Below are 13,957 nucleotides of genomic sequence, written 5' to 3'. Positions count from 1 at the left end.
TTGTTCATCACCAGCAACTGATACTAAAGGCACAAAATAGAATATAGACTTTACAGCTCTGAAGAGAAACCAACTCCTACCTGGGCAGAAAGTAATAATAAGGATCCAATCTCCACTGGTCGCTGAAACATGATGTCATCTACAGACACAATGAAAGGTCTTGAACCTCTGGGAAGAAAGACAAAAATTGTAATCAAAAGCATCTAATGTCTCAGCACAGCCTGACGCAATTTCACCTTGTGTCTTTACTAAAGGACGCAGCTGAAATTGAGACACTTAAATACATAAAAAGGAATGGTTTAAGAATAATACCAGGGCACCAAGAAGAAAATAAATAACCTGAGGGAACATCTTGCCCCTCTGTACTGACAAACTCTTAGGCTACAGTGTTGGTCATCTTTTTCTTATCACACACTAAGTGACACTATATCAGGGAGTCAAAAAGCACGGTAATACACCACTTAGAGCAAAATGTCCAGATCTCACCACTTAGACCCCAATCCTGCAAATGCTTACAAATATGTTTAACTTTGAAGTACATGCATAACTGCACAGACATCAGCAAGGCTGCTCACATGCTTACAATTAGGAATGTACATAAATGTTGGCAGGACTGCGAGCCCAGTCAGGTTTTCTAAGAGCAAGTGACAAGAAGGTAAAATTCAGAAGTTGTGCATTACACAAACTATAACAAGATCCAATACCTATAAGAACTTACATTTGACATTTTTAACCAGTATGTACATCTCAAAAAGCTAGTCGTAATAGCTCCGAGAGGTACATTCAAGATAAAACAGATTCCATCAGTTACGTATTTTCCTGCATGGCAGCATGGTCTTTAAAATCAAAGTTCTAGAATCAAGAATGCAAAGTTAAAAGTTCTTGGTGAAAACAAAAGGTGTATGTCCTGTTAATCATGCTAGGGGGAATAATCTACTGTAACAGTTACTGTGCAGCCCAATACAATGCACATCCCACAGTTCAGAACAGCCATTTAAAATTCCAGCACTTTCCCACTGCCTGGAGGACATGCATTCCAGATTCACTGCTCAACTGTTACATCTATAATTCAGTTTCCCCCTGCCACACTGATTAAATGCACACAAAACATTCTAGGACTACACAAGTAGGAATACAGTGCAAAACTGCGACTCACCCATAATTGCAGGCAGTAGCCCATCCCAGCTCAAATGCTTTTCTCATCAGAAAACCGCCAAAGATCCTATTGAAAATGTTCCGCTCCTTTATTTAGAAACACAAGCACAATCAGCAAATGGACAGAAACACACATATGCACTCTCACAGTCTGGGAGTGAGTCCTGTCAGATTCATCTACATTCCTGTTATACTATACACAGCATGTGTATATGAAATTGAGTATCTGTGAGAAGTAAAGCACTAGTAAAACACATACAGAATTAAGATGACTGCCTACTTAGTTCAGATAGCTATAGCCCACATAACTCAACACACAAAATAAAGCCATAAAAACTAAAAACTGAGATCAGCTAAAAGTCCATCTTCAATGCTTTATGGACTGATCTCAACCTATGTCTTTCAGTTTTGCATTTGCAAGGCTGGAATTGTATACCTGTTGAGCCCTGCAGCTAAATGCTAGTAACCTTTTGGCTTACATCACATAAATTCTGTGCCCAGCTCCTGTATGCGCATGCTAATTTAAAAGAGAGGTCGTACAGGATAAAGAAGAGACATTAATATAACCACTACTGTTCCTGGAGAGAACGCTCAAAAGAAAAGAATAAGACCCCAATGTCATTGGGGCAGGAGCTGCTTCATTGTTTTATAAAGCACAGAGTATATTTTAGAGCACTGTAAAATAATAAGCAGGCATATCACTTTATTATGAAACTCCAGAAAAAAGCAAACTAATCACAGCTGCACCTCTGGGCGTCTTTACACATGTTCCGGGGAGCGCTTTAATTACAGAGACTCCAAGAACTGCTCTAATTAAAGCACCCGCAGCACCTCATGTATTCAGAGTCCCTGCACTTCAAAATGGCAGTGGGGGTGCCTTAACTGAAGCTCATTCAACAAACTTTAATTAAAAACACCTCCACTGCCATTTTGAAGTATTGGTACACAGAATACATCAGACGTGGAGGCTGCTAGGGCACACCAATTAGCATGCTCCAGCAGACTTGATTAATTGAGTCTGCTCTGACACACTGTAAATACAGGGCATCAAAGCAGCACCCCCACACATCTACAGGTATCCTCTGTGACTCCAAGAGCCAAGTTGATCACTGATTTAGGGTTTAGTCTAATTCCCATTAACATTAATGGAAAAATAAAGTGTGGCTCAGGCCTGACTTCACCTGCAGTTTGTCAGGCCTGATCCTATACAGTTTCACTGATTAAGAGAACTGCTTTGTTTCTAAGCTAGTACTGAAGTTACTCAAACCTTTATAATTAAGATGTCACTATTAAATCTGTTCAGCATACAGTAATGTTCCCAAGTAACAAAATGGGTTTTTTTAACTATTTTTTTCCTACTATATCTTGAACAACATATTTGTTTTTATCTAATCTGGGCTGTGGTTTTGTATGCTTTTGTTTTGTTTTTTTTAAGGGAAAACACAAGTTTTCTGCATCTTTTCAAGAGTGTTATTTAAGTATCTTAAGTTTTAAAGAGGCTAGTCCATTAAAAATTAACAAACAGTTATTGGAGAGGAGACACTACAAGAAAACACCAACTCTACAGATCATCCTGTCTCACCTGGGGAAGACTAACTGTCAAAAGGACCAGTCTGAAAAGGCCAAGAAATACATTTAAGCCTTTAAATTTACATAATCTTGATGCCAGGTATTTAAGTGCGAAAAAAAGGTCCAAGTTTAATGTCTTCAATCCATCAATGTCAAAATATATTCCCTGACTTATTCATTATGGTTTCAGCAATGCATTCTCTTTGAAATACCTGGGGATGACAGATTTGCAAGCCCTTTAGCTTCGCATCCTCCATCCACACTGAATTAGGTGGTAGCACACGGCTCCGAAAACTTACTGTCCTGCGGAAACAAAGGAACACAAAAAATACATTCAGTATCCTAATCTAAGAGCACTCAACAAGCTACAAATGCAAACTCAAAACTATACTTGTGAACATCTATGCATGCATACATGCACACACACTGGTACTCAAGTGAAACTGGAAGTGCCAGTGGCAGGACTGCATGCTATTTCTAACAGACCTTGAAACCATAATCAAGTGTGATGTTCTGATTTGTTACTATACAGGGCACAGTCTAAAGTTCTGGTCTTTCAAACACTTCTGCTCAGGTCTACTCTGTGTTTGAGCACATCAGTGGGATTATTAATGTGATTTCAATGAGATACATGCATAAGCATTTGTAGCATTAGTGCTAAAGAGGGGCCACTTAAGCATGCCAAAACCCAAACCAACAAAGCAGTGAATGTGAAATCCTTACAGCATCTCAAAAAAAACAGACTCTCAGCAACCTCATCAAGCCCTTTACCTTTCTTATAGGTTATAATGGGAGACAAGATACAGTGGATTGACTTGGCATGCTTTCAATTAAATCAGGGCATGGAGAAAGAGTGCCTAAAACACCTTGCTATGGATCCAGCGGCATAAATTCAATCCTCACTCTGGCCTGGTGCCAAAGGCTACTGCCCCCCAGTAGACCCAGATGTAAGTGGGCACCAGAGATTTGGGCTAGGAAGTCAAAGGCAACTGGATGTGATGACTCCCTTGTATGCTTCTAGCTATGCTAACTGGTATGCCTTAACCATGCTAAGCAGAAAGGCCCTGAGGATCAGGGAGACCATTGAGGATTATTTCTACTTCACTCATACAGCTTATGTTAGCAAACCTGTTCAGGACAGTGGTGCTCAATGTCTTGGTCCTACAGGCTAGATGAATGGCGTGGGGCCAGTCTGCAGGCCAAATCAGACCTTGTGCACCAGGATTGGGCCAATGCTACCTCCACGTGCCTGGATCAGGCCTATGCATGCTGTCCACCCAGTCCCACATGCCAGAATCAGACCCTAGGATCCCACATTGCCTCCTCCAGGCCCCAAGTGTTGGGATCAGAGCCCCACGCTGCCTCTCCACCCAGCCCCATGTGCCACCACTCACCTTGCAATCAAGCCCTGTGCACCTGATATAGTGCCCAGGACCATGGCTCAGAGCTCCCTGATATACCCTGGAGAGCCAAGCAGGTCAGCTGACCCAACACCAGGGGCCAGTTGAGCAGCCATGCTGTAGGGTATTCATCCAGTTATCTATTGATTTTTAATGGAAAAATCCACTACAGAGCTGTGAAACTTGCAACCATGGAATATTACTCATTTTGAAGAGAAATGCTTTGGCAGCTTCTAGAATCAGTAACAGAAGTCCTTTCATGTTTTTTCTAGAGACATTTCAGGATTTCCCTGAGCACTGTTCTTGTTAACAAAGTTCAAGATGGCTGTGTGAAGGCTGAATTCTTCTCCTGCTATTCCAGAAAACTTACAAATAGAACCCTAATAAAAATATAAGAAAATATCTCCCTTACCCATTTCTGTCCTTTCATTGTCTCTCTTGCTTGACTTTCTGTACCTTACTTTCCTGCAGGTCTTTCCAGAATCTGTGTTCACTTCAGATTAAACACATTACTAATGATAGAAGAGTTATATATTTCAGCTTTCTCTCTCCCTCCATTACTATTGTTTCAGTTCTACTACATCTTTCCAATGTTTCCATTTTTTCAGAATATCTGCCCTATCATATTTAATTCTTTCACTCTGGTATTCTTGCCTACATACCTTCCTGCATCAGGATTTTTCCAATCTTGTCAAAATCTGTAAAAAGAGCTAACATTCACCTGTCCACAAAAAGGTGCTGCCTAACATACATGTACAATGTAGCAGTTTAGCCAGGGAAGACCTTTTCCCTATAGGATTCTGCCAACTATTAAGGCACAAAACTTAAGTGCAGAGCAAATGCTCCAAGAGCCACATCAAGGTTAAAATCCAAAATCCATGCCCTGGACAGTCATGACATTACAGCACTTTAAAAGCCCTTTAAAAGCTCTTGTAGTGCTACAAAATGTTGAGTGGATATGCATACATACCCCCTGCAGCACTACAAAACTGGTTTCATTGCCTTTCCAGTGATTTTGTAGCACTCCAGCTGGGGACAGTAAGTAATGCTTTTTCCTGGAATGTGGCTGCGTGGTCTCCACAGTTACTGTGGGTCCTTCCCAGGACAAACTGGCCAGGCTGCATACTCTCGCTGGCTATCTACTGGCAGAGAGGTAGCAGTACAGCTAGGAAGGGCAACATATAGATGACTGTGCTGTGCCTGTTTTGATCGAGATCAAACCCCAGGACATTCAGACCCACATCTGATGAGATTCTATTTACAGCCTCTAAATATTATGTCTGTCCATAACCTTGCTCATCATCACCTCTTTCTCGAGTTATTCTACATTGCTTCCCCAGAAGCAATATAGTTGTTTTTATTCTTTGCATCTTCAATGGTTCAATTTCCAATTGTTTTTATTCTTTGCATTTTCTGTGCAAAGTTCCATTAAGGAACAGATGAGATACATCAAACAGCACTACAAGTGCTTTGTGCTTGTATACATGGTACAACAGACGTCATCAAGTGATGTTCAAGCGATGAGATGGACAAATAAAGAATCTCTATTCCTTCTAGTTACCTATCCTTACAAGCATGCACTCAACTGACATATTACCATCCCTTCTTGCAAACACCTAGAATTCTTCTTACTTGCCTTGTATCCAATGTATTAAGGAACATGTTGTGGACAATGTTTCTTTCTTCTGCAGTAGGAGCCATTTTCAGTAAGGATGCAGTGCTGAAATCTGTCCTCTTGATCTTGTTCACTACAGAATACAAAAAAACCCAAAACAAAACAAAATAAAATCACAGCATGACAAAAGGAAAAAATGCTGCTTAGTTTTGAGTTGTTTGAATCCGCTCCTCCCTTCATTTTTTAATTCTTTAGCATATTAAAAGATTTTTGTATTCAGAGTCTCTTGGACTAAGCCTTACACTACACTGGAAATTAGCGCATGTAAAATAAAGAAAAAAAATCTGCCCTACTGAAATCACTGGGACTTTTACAACCGACTTTAGTGGGACCAGGATTTCACCCATTCAAGTGCTTTATTTTGAAATGGTCACTTCAGAGAAATGCCATTAGAGTGTGTTGGGCTAGGGAATGCAACTGCAGACAAGGGCAAAAGAGCTGAACAGAACAAAGGGCGTGTAATAGGGCTGTGCGAAGCTTTGGGTGCTGATTCGAGTCAGAGGAGATTTGGCCTGATTTGGTGGTCAAATTTGAATCGAACTTGGGAGACGAATAAAAAGGTCTGAATCAATTCAGAAAAGATCCAGAGAGCTTCGAAGATTCTGGCAGTCGCCGCTCACCACCACAGGGAGCTGGACCCAGACTCCGTGCCATTAAGTAGGGGGCAGAGGGGAGAGGGTGGGGCCAGGACCATGGGGGGACCCCCGCCAGGCCCCAGCCCCCCCGAACACCACCCCGCCTGCTCTCCCAGCTGCGTCAATGGCTGCCCTGCCCAGCCCAAGCTCCAGGCTCTTTAAAAAAAGAGCCCCGCACTCACCAGCTGCTGCAGCAGCCGTCAGGGCTTCTGGGGACTCTTGGCAGAGTGCTCCCCATGCAGCATGGGGCATTGGGGATCACCTCCCACCCCCTGCTTGGCAGGAGCCAGTGAGTGCAAGGCTTTTTTTTTAAAAAGACCCAGGACACTGGGGCCAAGTGGGGCAGCCACTGACAGGGCTGGGAGAGTGGGCAGGGGATGGGGCCTGTTTCGGAGATGTGGCCAAATCTCCGAATCAGATTTGGCCGAATCGATTCAGGACAGTGATTAGAATTACCAAATTGAATCACTGTCCCCTGAATCAGCCAAATCCAAAGCAAATACTAGCCACTTCGCACAGGCCTAGTGTGCAACTCTTCTGCTTCCTGAATCGCTGAAACTATAATACTCTAAAATGTACTGAATAGGCGATAGATATCTTTCAAAAGAATATCAGTTCTAAGATGCTTTTGGTGTTTTATGTGTTTTCACCTTTGAAGATAAAAAAAAATTAACTTAAAACAAAATGCCCCGAGCTGTTCACCAGAATTTGTGCCTTAAAGCTTAAGTTGTGGTTTTTTACTGATGGCATGCATTATGAAGTCACCACAGAGACACCGGGGATGTGAGATGTATACACGTAATACAAACAATAACCTGCTCTATATCTCATGTCAAGTAGCATGGAAGTGACTTAGGATATAAAGAGACCAGCGAACAGCGATAGTGAATTATTCCATTTTTCTCTATCCAACTTAAGACGAGTCTCCAGTTACCAAGCACCCACACAAAAAAATCTTTCCCCTTCAAAAGATGTCAAATTGGGCCTCAAACTCATAGATTATAGAGTTAGAAGGGACCCAATGGATCATCGTGTCCGAACCCCTGCCCCTGGCAGGAAAGAGGACCGAAGTCAGATGACCCCAGCCAGATGACTGTCTAGCCTCCTCTTGAAGACCTCCAAATTAGGTGATAGCACCACCTCTCTTGGAAGCCCATTCCAGCCTCTGGCCACCCTTACTGTAAAAAAAATTCTTCCTAATGTCTAACCTAAATCTACTCTCCATTAGTTTCCACCCATTATTCCTAGTTACTCCCTGGGGCACTCTGGTAAACAGCGCATCACCAATTCCCTGCTGTCCTCCCCTGATAAACTTATAGGCAGCTACAAGGTCACCCCTCAGCCATCTTTTGTAAAGGCTGAAGAGATCCAGATCTCTCAACCTCCTCCTGTAGGGTCTTTCACGGAGGCCAATAATCATGCAAGTGGCCCTCCTCTGAAGCCTCTCCAGATTCTCCGTGTCCCTCTTGAAGTGCGGTGCCCAAAACTGGGCACAGTACTCCAACTGTGGCTTTACCAATGCCGCATAGAGGGGGAGCATCACCTCTCTCGATCTGTTGGTCATGCATCTGCTAATACACGACAAGGTGCAATCGGCCTTGTTGAGGCCTCGTTACACTGCCAGCTTATGTTCATCTTGGAGTCAACTAGGACTCCAAAATCTCTCTCAGCCTCTGAGCTGCTGAGAAGGTCATCCCCAAACGTGTAGGTGTGCTGGGGATTCCTCCTTCCTAGGTGGAGTACCTTACATTTATCTTTCTTGAATTGCATCCTATTTCATTCCACCCACTGATCCAACCTGTCCAGGTCTGCCTGTATCTGCTCCCTGCTCTCCAGTGTGTTAACTCTGCCCCATAACTTGATATAATCTGTGAACTTGGAGAGGGTGCTCTCCACACCCTCGTCCAAATTGCTGATGAAGATATTAAATAACACCGGTCCAATGACCGAACCCTGCCAGACCCCACTGCCCACCTCCTTCCAGGCCAAGAACAACCCATCCACCACCAAAAAAGCATCTTCCCTGACCAGGAATGGAACCCAGGCTGTGGCAGCACCAAATCCTAACCATTAGACCACCAGGGAACCTCAGCACTTAACATGAGACTTGACAACAGATTTAACATTACATATATGTTTAAATGCTACCCTAAGAAAGCTTTAATGACTAGATATTAAGGCACAATATTGAATTACTTTATGTGCCAAGATTCAAGTAATAGAGACAAGGCAAAATGTAAAAGTTCAGGAAGCATAGAACTAAATGTTTGGGTTTTGCTTGGATTACGAAACATCGTGCTTCCTTATTCTCAGACTAGGTTCAGCACTCAGTGTACCAGTGTCATATTAAAACAGAAATAACCAGAGATGGGCCTGAACAAAACCCTGCATCTGAACATTTATACATTTGGAGGATGTAAAAGGAGACATATTTCAAAAATCAGATCCCTCCCCAAGAATTCTACCACACCCGTGAGATTAAAGTAATTTTTTTCCCCAAATAAATTAATGGCAAATCCTGGTAATAGAATTTCTGAATTCCATTCTTTCCCAGTTACTCACACTACCACAAAGAACAGAGACATTATTACTTACATGCTCCTTGCTTGAACACTTCTTCCTCCCTTGGGCCATCAGGAATTAATGGATTAACAAATGCTGACCTGCAGATGTGAATAATTTTAAAAGTTATACACTTTACAGGTTGTGTAGGTACGTAAGAGTAGAGATCAGTAGACATCCCTTCATTTCTATTAACATACACCCTATACAAAGAAAAAAAGACAGACCTTTATAAAACTGAAAGCTATATCTTGTTGGTGCCCTACAGAATATGGAATATCACAGGTTATTGCTCAACAGACAATACAGTAATTAAAGGAGACTCCCTCATATAATCATAATCCTTTTAAGAAGCTTTAATGTAACTAAAGTCTTCATACAAGAGTTTAAAGAAAACAGGAAACCATTTATAAATGCTGTAATTCAAGCTGTGAATTTATAGTAACGAAATTAACCTTGACTGGCAGAAAACTTCTGGGAGAAGAAGCATTCATAATCTACACTTTCCAGCCACAACCTTATCAGCAACTGAAGCAGTTTACTGTACACATCACTTGCCAAACAAGAAAAAGAAAGTTGGCAAGAGTTCTACTCATTTGCTTATTTCTCTCCATATTTCTATTACAGTCTAATTCTAGCAACATCAAACATTTTTTTTTTGCAAGACAAGCTGCTCATTTATTTTAAGAATCCTCCTCCTCTGTAACTTTTGCAATTCCTTGTTTGCTGCTAACATTATGTTCAGAACATAAAAAACCCAACCACACAGACAATATGTTCTCACCATGATAACTACCCAAGTAGGTAGCTTATGTTTGGTCCCCATCTTTCTAGGGGTTTGCTGGCTGATAACTGCCTGTGAGATCTCTTTTGTTTAGAATTCACTCTCTCCACCTCTAGCACGACTGAGCCCAATTCTACTGACTTCCCAGCCATGTCGCAGAGCCCAGCTTTTCTGTCTGATCTGAGTGGTGGGGTGGTCTTTTTCTTATTTTGCACACTTCATACTTTGGGAAAGTAGCTGTAGGTTTGGATGGATGATCTAGTGGTTAAAGTCAATTTCTGCTGCACTGAAGGCATTTGGTTTCATTTGGAGCTCTCTGTAACTCAACTGCCTGTTGATACATAGAGATAGTAATACTTCCTTTGGTAGTGGGATGGTAAGGCTGTACTCATATTTAAAGACTATAAAGGTCTCAAATACTATACTAGTAAGGATCTGTTTAAGACTGATATTTTATAAACTAGACAACAAACATGCAACTACTGAATTATATGTCGGGGCACTGATCTATTTTAAGATAAAAACTTAATTCATTTTCATCATTACATACATATAGTTGTGTAATGTAATTACAAACAGACAGAGTAAAACAAGGAGGACTTAGGTGTTATGCTTAAACTCCAACAGCAGTGTTAGTGCTATATAAACCACAAGTGAAACTGATTTTTACTTTCCCCCTAATGACCAAGCAAAATAAAACGCAGAAAAGTAGAAACAGCAAGATAAGGACATATAGATTAGTAAATTATTTGGAAAGAATGTTACACATCAGTCCCAGTTACCAAATCATTTCAGACTGACAGATTCCTTCAAAGTATTACTAATGTTTTCCACTATGGCATTAAAAGGTGTATTTATTTGAACAAGTCATCTCTTTACAAGTTAGGCTTCAGCCCTTCTCTCCCTAAATCAGAGAGGGTGACCAACTGTTACTAATGCTTACTATAGACTGGTGATGGGATTTTAGCTAACTTTTCCTCCTCCCTGTTAATCAGCCTACTACCCAAATTCCAGAAACCCATTATAGTAAAGAAGCAAATGACACAAAAGCTTCCAAGAGCAAAGTATACTATTCTGATAAATATCACAGACTATTTCTACAGTGCCCTTAGTTCCCCCAAAAGAGTAAACACAAATATCCTTCTTATTTCTCAACAGAACAAGCCAAGTATACCCTTTACGTATAACCAAAGTAATACAGTTACCTACGTAGACAAGAGTTATTTTACAATCACAGCAATCTAGATAAAGCACCACTGCCAACATCTTCTACTTATTAATTACCTTTTGTTTTCTGGATCACGAGCCACCATGACAAAGGTTGCATCTAATACAGGGCTGTAAACACCATCATATTCCTAAAAGACAAGCCAAACAAGTACAGCTTTAATCTCTACAATATAGTGCTTGTTTAGCTGACCATCCAAGTAAGTGAGCAATGCAGTTAAGCTGTACTTGTTTACGCCCACATTATTTCACTCATTTCCAGTCCTCTTCCAATGAGCCAAAGGCAGAGGAAGTGCACAATCTAACACTATACTTTAACCAAAATTTCAGCATACCTGGTTGGCACTGATACAAGTTACCCTAGCTAGCAGTTGCTTCCTGACTAAAATTTATCACTTATACTCCCAAAACACCCATGCAAATGCATGCACATGCACCCTGTCTCTTACACACCGACCCACATAGAAAAATGGGAGTTATCATTTATTCTAAAAACATCATGCAAAAAGCCTGTTGCCACTGCAGCCTTGCCTATTTCTAATTAGCATCAAGAAAAGTGTGACATATAGAGCAGTAGATTAACCCTTATCTTCTAAATGTTCAACAGTAGCAAAGTTAGCTTTCAAGAGACCAACTAGATAAGAAAACAGTTTTTGTGGTCAATAGCATAATTGAAGGAAAGAGTTTATGGAATCTCTAGTCTTGAATGATTTGCTATGTTAGTATATTGTAGTGAAAGTGGTTAGTATATTGTAGTGAAAGTGTAGTGAAGTGGTCAAATAATTACATTTGTTAATAACAAGTAATGTTAGTAATAAATAAGTGATAATAAATGAATAAACAAATATCTGTTAATTTTTCACTGATTGCTTACTAATAAATTTTGCACTACTGAGCTAACTAGATTTTTGTAGGCCAACTGTGCTCCTGAGTAAAAATGTCTTATTCCAAAGAACTTCATCCATTTCCAATAAGTATTGAATAAATTTTCTTAATAGGCTAAGAAGTCATATTATTTAAATGCTAGAAGATATGAAGTTACGGCATCCCATTTCAGTATGAAACACTGACATTCTATTATTTTGATGTTAAAATACAGAGAAAAAAATTCAGAAAGTGAGCAAGTGTTCACTGGGAAGCAAAGTAAGGTCTGGACACTGCCACACTCCACCATACCAACCAACCATCCAACCTTTAACAGCACTGGCTACTTTAGTGGAAGGTACACTTATAAGAAATAACTCTGGAGAGAAAGGGCAAGTAGTAACGTATCTTCCCAGTCCCAAGCTGTTGGTAGTTGTCTAGGTCAGCGCTTCTCAAACTATCTGATGTGGCGGACCAGCAATTTTTTTTTTCCAGTGGGCCAGGGACTGGTGTCCGGTTCAGCCAGTGGTAGCAACTGAATGTAACAGCGCTACACAAATGCACGACCAGCTGTTTCTTTCTCTTTCTTCACCTCACATGACGTGATGTCACCTGGAGTGTTGGAACGTACAAACTGTGGCGCTATGACATATCAATGTTATGCTTCTGAAAATATGTTTCTTTCTTTCCTGGCAACTCGTTGCGGACCAGCGACGGGTGGCTCACGGACAGACACTGGTCTGCAGACCACCACTTTGAGAAGCACTGGTCTAGGTCATAAAACTTAGGGGACCCCTAAAATAGTCATCTCAGTCAGTTAAATTTAGGTTACTACTCATATCACCAATAATTGCTTCAGAAATGTCCAAAGTATCTTAAACGAAAGACAGCTTTCCAATACAGGATAAACTAAAAAAGTTCACAAGAACTCACCTGAAGCATGTGCATCTTTACTTCCATTGATGTCTTCCCAACCCAAGAAACACTGCCAGTGAATTTGATATCACAGTCTGGGTATATGACCTTCTTGCACAAATCTAGGAGACATACATTAGACTGTAACAGAACAGCTAAAGTTTAGTATTTTTAAATAGCGAGGGTTTCCATTCTCTGTGGTCACTTCAGACTATATAAGCAATGCAAAGCATTCAGGGATAGCCCATAGAAATTCCCACTGGTGTATGGGAATTCCCTGTTGGTAGAGGTAGCTCTCTCACTTTTTAAACCAGCCTTCTTTCCCCACTGTAGTGAGGAGGAGCAGGCAGGGGTAGTGATCCAGGGAAAGGCATGACCTGGGAGGCAAGCTAAGAAAAGAAACACTGGCCTGTCTACATGTAAACTAATGACTGACTGATGCAAAAATGCAATTAAGAAGCATTTGGAACATAAAATATTCACTTTTTTGGAAAGAGGGTCATGAGAAAAAGCAAAACAGTATCTAAGAAATAACACAAGGCACTAAAAATTAGCAGGAAAATAAAGTAATACAAGTGGAAGAAAGAAACAAATCAGTTTCTACCCAAATTATGTAGGAATTACTAATTACTGCACAATAATAGAAGAGACCAGCTCAAATGACTACTTACTAATTTTATCCACCAGGGCTGTAACTATTGATAAAGGAGATCGCTGGTGAGATTCATGCTTGGTGTGAGTGTAACAAATGAGAACTGTGGAGAGAACAAGGGGGTTAATTATCTGTTCTCCATAATTTTTAAACAAATTGAGCAGTGGAACACACTTCACAATGTAGTCTTTGTGATGCAGAATGAAAGATACCCATTAAACTCAAATAAAGCCAGAACCAAATAAGAATTCATCCAGAAAGGGTAAAAATGACTGATCTGCTTATAATACTTTATTCAACATAAGCCAGACCATTTTTTTAAATAATTCCCTTTGGTCATGAGTGCTTCTGTACCGCACGGGATTTTTTAGTGACTATGCTGCGTGAACTTAAAATGTTCACTTTTGTGACCAAATATTTGGCTGTTTTTAAAACAGGGCTCAGACTAAAAAGAACAAAAGAACAGAATGAGAAAGACCTTTCTCCCCCCCCCGAAAACATGATAAAAAATAGGTATAA

The 13,957-nt window shown here is 40.6% G+C and overlaps 1 protein-coding gene across 6 annotated transcripts in view; it reads right to left on the bottom strand.

Moving 5' to 3' along the window:
- The window catches only part of ACOT9 (acyl-CoA thioesterase 9), a 38,171-nt gene that overhangs the window by 4,945 nt on the left and 19,269 nt on the right, over positions 1-13,957 (bottom strand). For all 6 annotated transcript variants that reach the window (XM_019495013.2, XM_059720846.1, XM_059720847.1 and 3 more), the window contains 8 exons: positions 13,458-13,541; positions 12,805-12,908; positions 11,065-11,138; positions 9,030-9,097; positions 5,761-5,872; positions 2,937-3,027; positions 1,157-1,242; positions 81-168 (listed from right to left, as the gene is read on the bottom strand). In XM_019495013.2, coding sequence (XP_019350558.1) covers positions 81-168; positions 1,157-1,242; positions 2,937-3,027; positions 5,761-5,872; positions 9,030-9,097; positions 11,065-11,138; positions 12,805-12,908; positions 13,458-13,541 — 707 coding nt within the window. The remainder of the gene's footprint in view (positions 1-80; positions 169-1,156; positions 1,243-2,936; positions 3,028-5,760; positions 5,873-9,029; positions 9,098-11,064; positions 11,139-12,804; positions 12,909-13,457; positions 13,542-13,957) is intronic.

The sequence above is a fragment of the Alligator mississippiensis genome, chromosome 1 (genome assembly GCF_030867095.1).
Source record: "Alligator mississippiensis isolate rAllMis1 chromosome 1, rAllMis1, whole genome shotgun sequence".
NCBI lineage: Eukaryota > Metazoa > Chordata > Crocodylia > Alligatoridae > Alligator > Alligator mississippiensis.
Note: the sequence above shows the minus strand (reverse complement) of the source record. Positions and strands in the feature narration are given on the sequence as shown.